The sequence below is a fragment of the Antedon mediterranea genome, chromosome 3, assembly GCF_964355755.1.
Source record: "Antedon mediterranea chromosome 3, ecAntMedi1.1, whole genome shotgun sequence".
In the NCBI taxonomy this organism is placed as follows: domain Eukaryota; kingdom Metazoa; phylum Echinodermata; class Crinoidea; order Comatulida; family Antedonidae; genus Antedon; species Antedon mediterranea.
This window is the reverse complement of record NC_092672.1, coordinates 35116437-35126230: the sequence shown is the minus strand read 5'-3', so window position 1 is coordinate 35126230 and position 9794 is coordinate 35116437. Positions and strand designations below refer to the sequence as shown.

At 34.3% G+C, this 9794-nt stretch overlaps 2 protein-coding genes across 2 annotated transcripts in view; both read right to left on the bottom strand.

Annotated features, from left to right (window-relative positions):
• Window positions 1-4523, bottom strand: part of LOC140045382 (anaphase-promoting complex subunit 7-like) — a 32033-nt gene extending 27510 nt beyond the window's left edge. Inside the window, exons 1-9 of the mRNA XM_072090246.1 lie at window positions 4394-4523; window positions 3862-3984; window positions 3328-3498; window positions 2935-3050; window positions 2273-2386; window positions 1696-1783; window positions 1114-1209; window positions 491-579; window positions 61-178 (exon numbers count right to left, since the gene is read on the bottom strand). Coding sequence (XP_071946347.1) covers window positions 61-178; window positions 491-579; window positions 1114-1209; window positions 1696-1783; window positions 2273-2386; window positions 2935-3050; window positions 3328-3498; window positions 3862-3984; window positions 4394-4459 — 981 coding nt within the window. The 5' untranslated portion in view covers window positions 4460-4523. The remainder of the gene's footprint in view (window positions 1-60; window positions 179-490; window positions 580-1113; window positions 1210-1695; window positions 1784-2272; window positions 2387-2934; window positions 3051-3327; window positions 3499-3861; window positions 3985-4393) is intronic.
• Window positions 4524-4803: 280 nt separating this feature from the next.
• The window catches only part of LOC140045377 (serine/threonine-protein kinase 36-like), an 18726-nt gene continuing 13735 nt past the window's right edge, over window positions 4804-9794 (bottom strand). Inside the window, exons 21-29 of the mRNA XM_072090240.1 lie at window positions 9263-9419; window positions 8573-8676; window positions 8051-8256; window positions 7711-7784; window positions 6896-7216; window positions 6621-6750; window positions 6309-6381; window positions 5940-6036; window positions 4804-5678 (exon numbers count right to left, since the gene is read on the bottom strand). Coding sequence (XP_071946341.1) covers window positions 5484-5678; window positions 5940-6036; window positions 6309-6381; window positions 6621-6750; window positions 6896-7216; window positions 7711-7784; window positions 8051-8256; window positions 8573-8676; window positions 9263-9419 — 1357 coding nt within the window. The 3' untranslated portion in view covers window positions 4804-5483. The remainder of the gene's footprint in view (window positions 5679-5939; window positions 6037-6308; window positions 6382-6620; window positions 6751-6895; window positions 7217-7710; window positions 7785-8050; window positions 8257-8572; window positions 8677-9262; window positions 9420-9794) is intronic.

The following is a 9794-nucleotide window of genomic DNA, read 5'->3' as shown; positions in this document are numbered from 1 at the left end:
CCAAGGCACTATATTTTTAATAGTGCCCTGGTAAAACTATACTGAATGATGTGTACTCACTCTCTGAGCGAAGTATACCGCCCTCGTTGCTTTGTTACCAGATGCTGCGCAGTAATAACCCATAGCAATCCACGATTCTGGACTCTTCTCTGTTACTGATATAAGATCTGTGGATAGACTAGCCCAATAAAAGAAAACAATTGAAATTACAATCTAAATTATTTTTTAATTTCAAATAACAACATAAGGAGTAAAATAAGGTTGGGGTGGGAGGGGTGATGGGGTTGTTCATTGGGCAATCGAGAAGAAAAGAAAAAAAACAACACACAAAACATGGTTTCTGACACTGACTGAGTAAAGTTGGTGCATTAATGAAATTGTTTGGGTTTTCCCCCATCTAAAAAATGTAAGGAGGGTGTCCATTCACGAACCCCAACCAACAATCTCCACCAGTGCATGATGTAATACAGTCATGACTGGTATTCCTTACTTTTGTAACTGTTTTACTTCCTTTTTAGCAGCTAGTATACTGGCATATATGTCCATACCCTTTAAGAACAGTGGTTCCAATGAGTGTACCTATACACACAATGAACAGAATATAATAACCTTTTTAAATAGTCAATTGCCATTGGTTATAACATAAGGTCACAGGTCACAGCCTCAACAAATGAGGTGTTTTTTGGTAATTCATTGCATACTAATTTCATAAGATCTGGAATAATGTATTATTATATTTACATATATGATATACAATCAAACATTGCAAAGATTGCATTTAAGTTTTGCCATTTCTACAACTGGTTGCAAGAGGGTAATAGTACCATGCATACTTTCAGAATAATAATACTCCAAGTTAATCCAGAGTATGTTGTATAGCACTGTTCCACCAGACAACTTCTATAGTGTTATTATTGATAAACATGTTAAGCTGTCTACACCATCAAACTGTATGTGATGTACCCATAATGAACACTGTGTTGTCATATCACTACCATATTTAATCATAACTCTACCATATATGGGCACGTCATCCCACTTTTTTTGTCACTTTGATAGTGTAGAAAGAGCTTTATACAACGAGTGAATATATGTGACTGAAATATAACTTACTCTGGAATAAATAATAATAGCATTCTTCATGTCACCTGACAGGAAGTGATATTCAGCAAGGCTGCTTAACACGTTGATGTTTTCCTTTAAAACACTCTAAAACATTCATTCAAAAAAAGCAAATTTCTTATAATTTATCATCAAACTAACATATATGCTACTCACCTAGACAGGTCAAAAACGGCAAATTAGGACGAACTGACCGCATCCTGCAGCTGGGTTCCTACCTATTGGTCCATCTTTTACCTTTTCTAATACTGACAGATGCATTAAGTTTTATATCCAGAACTAGGACGGCGAGAACCAATGAAATTTAGTAGCTAATCTATTAAGTATTGTTCCAGTGTTACATTTTTGACAGCATGACATTTAAAAAAAAACATTGAAACTAAAGCTCTTGTCTACACTATCAAACTTTATGCGACAACAAAATGTGATGTGATGGACATGATGATGTCATATCACTACCATATTTGGGAATTTCACAACCATATTTGGGCACATCAAACTTTTTTTTCAAACTAGTTTGATAGTGTAGACAGAGCTTTACAGCAGAAAAGGAAAATATACACATCAACATACAGTAGTTTCTAGATTTTTGAATGTTGCTATAGCTTTTGAATACTCCTTAGCTGCTCCAAATGCATGACCTCTGACCCAAAAGTTTAACCTTAAAATCATTAAAAAAATACAATGAGGGGAAAAGCAGAGATGTGTGATTAACAGGCGACAGAAACACCTTTAAAGGGTGTTCAATTGGAGTAGCCTTTTTTCCAAGTATTCATGCATGAAGTCTTTTAAAAACATATCGTAGTGTTTCTACATATTGGAACAAAATATAACTTTATAGCTAAGGCTATTGTTGTTTTCCACTTTACTTATCATATTGAAATTTTAAGTGATTTGTTTAGCTACTTTGGTCTGTAAAATCATTCAATGATGGGACAGGGTTATATTGAGGGGTCTCCAACTTTGGTAGTCTTTAATTGGTCTTAATTTTAGGTAAACATGTGCATAAACTCTATTGCATTGACTTAATATATATATTTTTTTGTTCTCTCTTATATTAAGATTTTTTTTTCTCTCTTTTTCTATGGATATATAATGTCACCATGGTATTACAATAGGTTAAAATTATAAAAGACTATATAAACCTTACCAATCAACACTTTGAGTGATGTTAAAGCTATTAATGGTTAACGACTCGACCTCGGCACCTTTTACTCCAAGTGCTAGTAAACCTTGCGCTGCCTCAAGCGCCAGAGGACATTGCCTAAACAAAGATACAATGACATACTGTATTAAGCTCGGTGACCCAAACTTTATTTGACCAAAAAGTGTAATTAATGTGCCCAAATATTGTAGTGGTATGACATCATCATAATGTCTATGGGCTCATCACATTTGTTTGTCCCATAAGGATTGATAGTGTGGACAGAGCTTTAAGCAATGAGAACGTACTGTAGTGGTATGACATCATCATGTCCATATATGGACACATCACATTTTGTTGTCCCATAAGGATTGATAGTGTGGACAGAGCTTTAAGCAATGAGCACGTAGTGGTATGACATCATCATGTCCATATATGGGCACATCACATTTGTTTGTCCCATAAAGACTGATAGTGTGGACAGAGTTTTAAGCAATGAGAACGTAGTGGCATGACATCATCATGTCCATATATGGACACATCACATTTTGTTGTCTCATAAAGTTTGATAGTGTGGACAGAGCTTTAAGCAATGAGAACGTTAAAGTCATCATAAGCATTCCAGCTGACTAATATGTATTAAAATCTTCTATGACATGAACTTTTACCTGAGAACTTCTTTAAAAGCTGTAGCTGCTGAACGTTCAGTTCCGGTTCTTTGATAAAGCTTAGCAAGTGCTAGATTGACCTTTGCACTCCGCTGTTTTGCCGGGATACTCTCAAGCTTAAATGAAGTATAGCAGTTTATAAAAAAAAACAGGTTTTCAGTTTAGTGCAAAGCGTACAGAGCAATGTTACCAACTTAATTTTGATGGATTAAATTAAGGGGATCTCATCCTGGCTTTCAACTAAAATTTACAATGAGAAACTCATTTTTTATCTCGACACTTAAAAAGTTTAAGAAAGTTTAGAATGTGCAAAAGTATGGACTATTAACTATTACTTTTAGTTATAATTGTCACTTAAATGTTAAAATATTAGATGCTTTAAATACTACAGACCACTGCCTTTGCTTCTGAAAAGTTCTTCAACTTATAATTGCACTGATAGAGTCTGTATTTAATATCAAGATCCGTTGGTAAGCCAGCCTCACTTGAGCTCAACGGCTGAGAACTTTTACCCTTGCATCGGTTAAGGGATTTCTTTAGATGAAAAGCTCTCCGATAATAGGCCTATAAAGAAAATAGCAAAAAAGCAATATTAATATTTAAAATTGAACAGTCTTTGCAGGCCCTACTGTACTTTCACACCTCAACAATCTTTCGGGCCGGGCTTTAACCCAATTTAAAAACATTCACCCACTGGGTGGCAACTCGATAATGGTAAGTGACCATGAAGTCGTGCGTGCATGGATAGCCGATTTGATAGTGCTTAGCACTCATGGCAATCCTCAGTGCCGTGCATCATTGTCATTTGTGTATGTTGTATTGAATTTTGTATCTGCAAATTGAATAAAATAAAAAGTCTTATGCCTAGCTATTTCAAGTTAGGTTCAATAGTACAGTAGCGCCATGTTGTTTAATAACAACATATACCTCTGCTCGCTTATACTCTTCCTCTTCATACAAGGAACCTGCATAATAGACCAACACTTGGTACTTCTCAGATGGCGTCAATAATTCAGTATTTTGCTCGGATGCTGTAATTACTAAATTTCCCTGCAATGCATCAATAATTATTAATGACAATGACATTACAAAATCAGTGATAATTAATAATTTATTATTTTACAATTGTTTAATTACTGTCAAAACGAACTGATACTAGCAACTGTAGGTGCTCTCGAGGCTGACCAGTAAGTATATTACTAGGCTTACTAGGTCTAGGCCTACATACTTGCCTATGCTGAAACCAGAGCGGAGAATGATGCCATTACACTGCACTGTGTGACCAGCATAGGTAGGCCTACAACATTATCTGTCTGTTGTTCTAGCCCTAGTAGTAGTAGGCCTAGTAGTAAAGTAGGCCTAGTAGGCCTACCTAGCTAGAGGCCTAAGAACTAGGCCTAAAATACTCATTATAATAACATACTTTCGATATTTATTTTAGAATATGAAGTTTAAATACCAAAATTGACAAGCTACTAAATAATTCTGTTTGGTGTAAACAACGTATTTGCTCTATAATACTCATTTTTGTAGTGGAGAACTTTGAAGTTCGCGCACGACGGACGACTGATTTTTCAAAAGTGATAAAAACCATTTGGGCGTTTCGATGATTTTGCGTTTCACGATGTACAAAACGCGTTAACTGACAACGCGATATTTATATTTCATTTTAAAAACATGTTTTGTTTTCAAAATCATCAAATCATATATTTTTAATTCGTACTTATTCATCCATATGTTGCTTAATTGAAAAAAAAATGTTTTTTGGCTGAATATGTGAAATACACCAATGAATAAAGGAAAATCATTAATTCAACAAACATAAAAATTCACAATTTACTATATTTAAAGCATTTAATATGTACAAGCTCAACCATTCAAATATACAATACAGTAAAATTTACAGTTAAAACACAAACAAAATAAATATTTATTTTGGAGGAAAATGGAATGTAAATTTTATCAAGGTGTTTTCATTCATTAATTTATTTAAATAATTCTAAAATGGTTATATAATTATCATATTGAACCACACAATATAAATTTTAAATCATGGCAGAGAACTATATGGTGAATCCATGATTTTGATTTAGGGAAGGGGAGCTAGGGTAGAGGTCAGTGGCAGCTATTGTAGAGGTCTGTGGCAGCTATTGTAGAGGTCGGTGGCAGCTAGGGTAGTGGCAAGGTCTAAACATTGTAAATTAAAGTTCTGAACTTAAAATACTCTTTTCCAGATAAGTAGGTCATGGTCACACAATCAGCCCTGCTCATTATAGTTCATTGACATGGTCAAACCAAGAGGAGAGGATCATGAAACAGGCCTATAGCCAGGTGGGGTTTTTAAGGTTAGGGCGAACCCCCATTTCACAGCGAACCCCCACCCATGACATGTCCAATACACATTTCTGACAATCCACATAGTTAAAAGCCTGTGGCTCAAGTACTTTGTATCCTAACCCCCGATCCTGGCTACGGCCCTGTGTAATGTCATTGTGCACTATCATTCGTCCATTTAGCATCTTTAGACAGAAGTGTCAGTTTGTCTTCCTTCATTTACCAGTGCTTACAGCACTTGATGATTGCAGCATGCGTAGTAACTTATTGCAGTGATGAGACACCACGGTGGTACTACTCCTTCCACTGCGGGCTGATGAGGGCAGGCTTGATGGTGTTGTTGCCCCTGATGACCTGTCACCATGGGTCATGTTAGAGAGCTTGTCAACAGCTTGTTGCTTCAACAGATACTAAGGAAGAAATTAGTACAGGAATTAGTACAGGAATTGTTTTAAAAAGATAGCAAAGAAGGGAAAACTTTTGTAATTTTTAGTCAGTTATAAACTCAACATGTTCCAACAGCACATTGAAGTTTCACCTTTGTACAAGGAAAGTTCAATAAAATTTAGGAAGGACATAATGTTCACACTCAACTCCCAGACACAAGTAAAACAAACAAATAAATGTGTAATTTATAAGAATTTAAAGCATTTGTAAAAAATGAATTTTACCTGTTTAACTTGACTGTAAGCTGCCAATGCTCTCAATGCCATAAGGCTAGACTCTTGACAACTGTACTGAGAATCATGACAAGCTACTTCTAACAATCTGCAAATAGATCATATTATATAACACCTAAATAAATTCCTGTCCTTTGATTGTACGATTGTGGGTCACATGGTGTGCAATAGTACTTTTATTTTTTAATAGGTTTTACTTTACTGCATTTCATTGTTATATGTTTTTTTACATTGGAACTTCCATAATAACTTAAATAATATTAATAATAAAATCTTTAATTATAATGTCATTACTCATGTTATTAGAGTATTATGGAGATTTATATATTATTAACAGGTCTACTGTATATTAATATCTACCTTTCTAGTGCTTTAGCCTTGATTATTGCAGGAACTAATTTTGTGGAGTGGCGAGCAAGATTTCCAAGTGCTCCTAAAAGAAAAATAAAACATCAAATTAACACTGCAATTGTATTATTAAATTCCAATTTGAACTTTCCAAAATGCTAAACGACTTTCAACAACCTTATACTGGATTCTCAAAAAAGTTGAATCAGTATTACTGAGATGATCCCTGATTGTCGTGGATTCATGAGACGATTCCTGATTGTCGTGAGCAGTTATTTTCAGACTGATATTTAGGTTGTAGATCTAAAAAAACATAACCTGTACCTGCAGCATTTGTCCTTGTCTTCGAGACAGGATCTTTAAGCAACTGAACAAGAGGTGGTACTGCACTGGACAACTGACCATATAGGTTAGCATTGTGGTAAGCAGCATTGCCTATTGCAAAACTTGAAGCCTGTGAATTTGCGTATGAGAACAAAAATAAATGTAATATTCTATAAATTACCAGTGACATCCTTATTTGGAATATATTACAGTATACAAGCCTAATTGACCAATCGAATCGCAAGAACACGCTCAATTGAGGTATTTATTTTTACCTTTCTAACATCTTGGTTCTCATCGGAAAGATTCTTGACCGTTAGCACAATCAGTTGATTTGTCCCTTTTGGAAGAAAATCATTTGAATGCTTCAACATGTTTCCTAGGAGCCCACTAGCCCGAGATCGTACAGTATCATCCTTACTGTCCAACAGCTGAGCTAGACTCTCATACTTGTTCTGTTTGCCTTTCAAGACCTGCTGTAGTAAGGGCATGTGATCAGAGGAGCTGCGGGCTAGATGGCTGCATATGGAGACAGCATCAGCCTGAACGCTTTCTGGACAAGAACTTGATAAAAGACCTGTAATAAGTGCCTCAGCCTGGAAATAGAAATATTGAGCATAGGTTATTTTTAATTTAAAGCTCTGTCTACATTATTAAACTCCTGAAAAAGCGTGATGTGCCTAAATATGGTAGTGATAATCCCAAATATGGTAGTGATATGACATCATCATGTTCATATATGGGCACGCCACATTTTTTTTGTCACCAAACTTTGATAGTGTAGACAGAGTTTACATGGTGGGGATACATGAGTATTTGAGAAGAAAATAAAATCATGTTTTCTCACAATACATGTACTGTATGGTGAAAGTCACAGGATTTGGACCATGGAATAGTTCGAAATGTTTACAGAAAGCTGAACGTGCATTAAAGCATGTTAATTATCACCATTAGATATCACTTTTCCGTTAGGTAGGGCTAATATCAAATTACATGTGATGCGTAATTAACCAATCACATTCAGGTGTGATAATACAACATTATAGTGATATATTCTTGTTTTTAGTTACTTCAGATAATAAATGGTTACCTTAAAATTAGCAATTGCTTGCACAAACTGTGAAAGAAACACTTCATCACTGAGAACTAATCTAGACATGAGACCTGAATAAAATCAAGGAAAACAAATTTAGTTTCTAGAATCAAAAAGCAGCATCATAATATCCTATTTATATACAAGTCTGATATAAAACCTGTTTCAGCAAGAGTTAAGTTCTGTCTACACTATCAAACTAGTTTGACAAATATGGTAGTGATATGTCCAAATATGGTAGTAATATGACATCACCATGTCGATATATGGGAACATCACATTTTATTTGTCACATAAAGTTTGATAGTGTAGACAGAGCTTTATAAAGTGCACCTACCGACAGGAACTTCCAGTGTGGACGGATCCAGGTACAAGAGACATGCTGCCAACAGCTTTGACATCAGTAGACTTTGATGGTAAGATGAAAGAATGTCTTCAACTAGACTATCACTGACATCAAGAGCAAATGGAAAACACAGAAGCTGGGAGATCTGTAGCACTAAGGTGACTACCATTTCTTTGAAATCCAGATCTTCACTTGTGCTATGGAAAAGAAATAAAATGACTGTTTAACTGGATGTCTAAAGGCAAATATACAGAGTCACAAGCCTTACAGTCTAGTATTGTGTGATGTACTGTATGTTGGTAAAATAAACCAAATTTACAATAAATGGTTCAATTGAAATAGTATACTGTCATCTGACGCCCCCTAATTTTCTTTTACAAATTGGAGCGAAAAAAAAAAAAAAGAGTTTTTCTTTCAGCACTAAACTCTGGCCAAAATCAAAACTTTTCCACATGATCCTCCGAGAAAAACAAATTATTTTTTTTATTTTAGGCCTAATCAGATATGACTTACAAGTTAGCTAGTTGATGAAGAAAATCAGTTGAAATTAATGTACTGATACACACCATCACGATCCCTTCCGTATTTACAAGTTGAGAACAACATTGATATGGCTCCTGAAACAAAATGTTTCAAATATTCCAGTTTGTGTTATATATATAAATTGATGATATAAAGGCAAACAATAATTCACTGATATACTGAAAATTAATTTATTTGAAACGATGAGAATTTAATAAAGATGAGGAAATCTGTGAGAATATATCAATTTCAGAAACCAATATTTGTCAAAATAAAGCAAAATATATTTTATGGGCCCAAATTATGGAATGAACTTTCTCCTTTAACAAGAGATATCCGGTTTAGAAAAAATGTTGTTGAAATTGTAAAATCATATTTATTTAATAAATATATCAAAAGTACTGTTTCATTATTTACGGTATATTAAGAGTTTCAGTTCATCCCATTCTTTATTTTTATTATTTGCAATTTATTTAAAGTTATCGTAACTTAAAGCTTTGCATTTATCTTCTTTTTTTTGGCATATTTCTTAATTATACTATTTCTTTTTATGCAAGTTGGTGTTAAGCTGTGATTTGTTTCTTTGAACTAAATCATATCACCTTTTGTCAATGATATGTTTATGTTGTTTTGTCGGCAATAAAGTAATGTACACGTCAAAATATTTAAAACAACACTTACACTAGTAAATACAATCATAATGATCTGAGCGGATGCCATCAATGCTGACGGTGAGATGAGATTCCAGTCAGGTCGGCAGGTCGGATCTAGGTCACCTTCTAAGTCTTCTAATGGCATACCATTATCAGTATCGCTAACACCAAGCGCTTGAGATAACCTAAAAAGATATATTTTAAAACTCCAAAATTCAAAATATACTAGGCTAGTAAATATCATTTTATTTATATCAAATGTTAAATTTCTCAGTTAAATAATTTATTATTGCTATCTTTGACTAATCTTCGGCAAATTTCATGAACAGGTATAAATGGAACACATTACAGGCTGGTTTTCACTTTTTTTACAAAAAGATAAGCTCGCAATAGTACTTCCAAAGGTTAAAATAGGAGAAAATCATGCAAGGTAGTGAAACCGACATCAAATGGCAAGTATACACGTGACTTTACTGTAAGCATGTTATAAAATAAAAGGCATATTAATATATTGTACAATGTTTATCCAGGGAGGTATTCCTGGTTTATCTATACCTTAT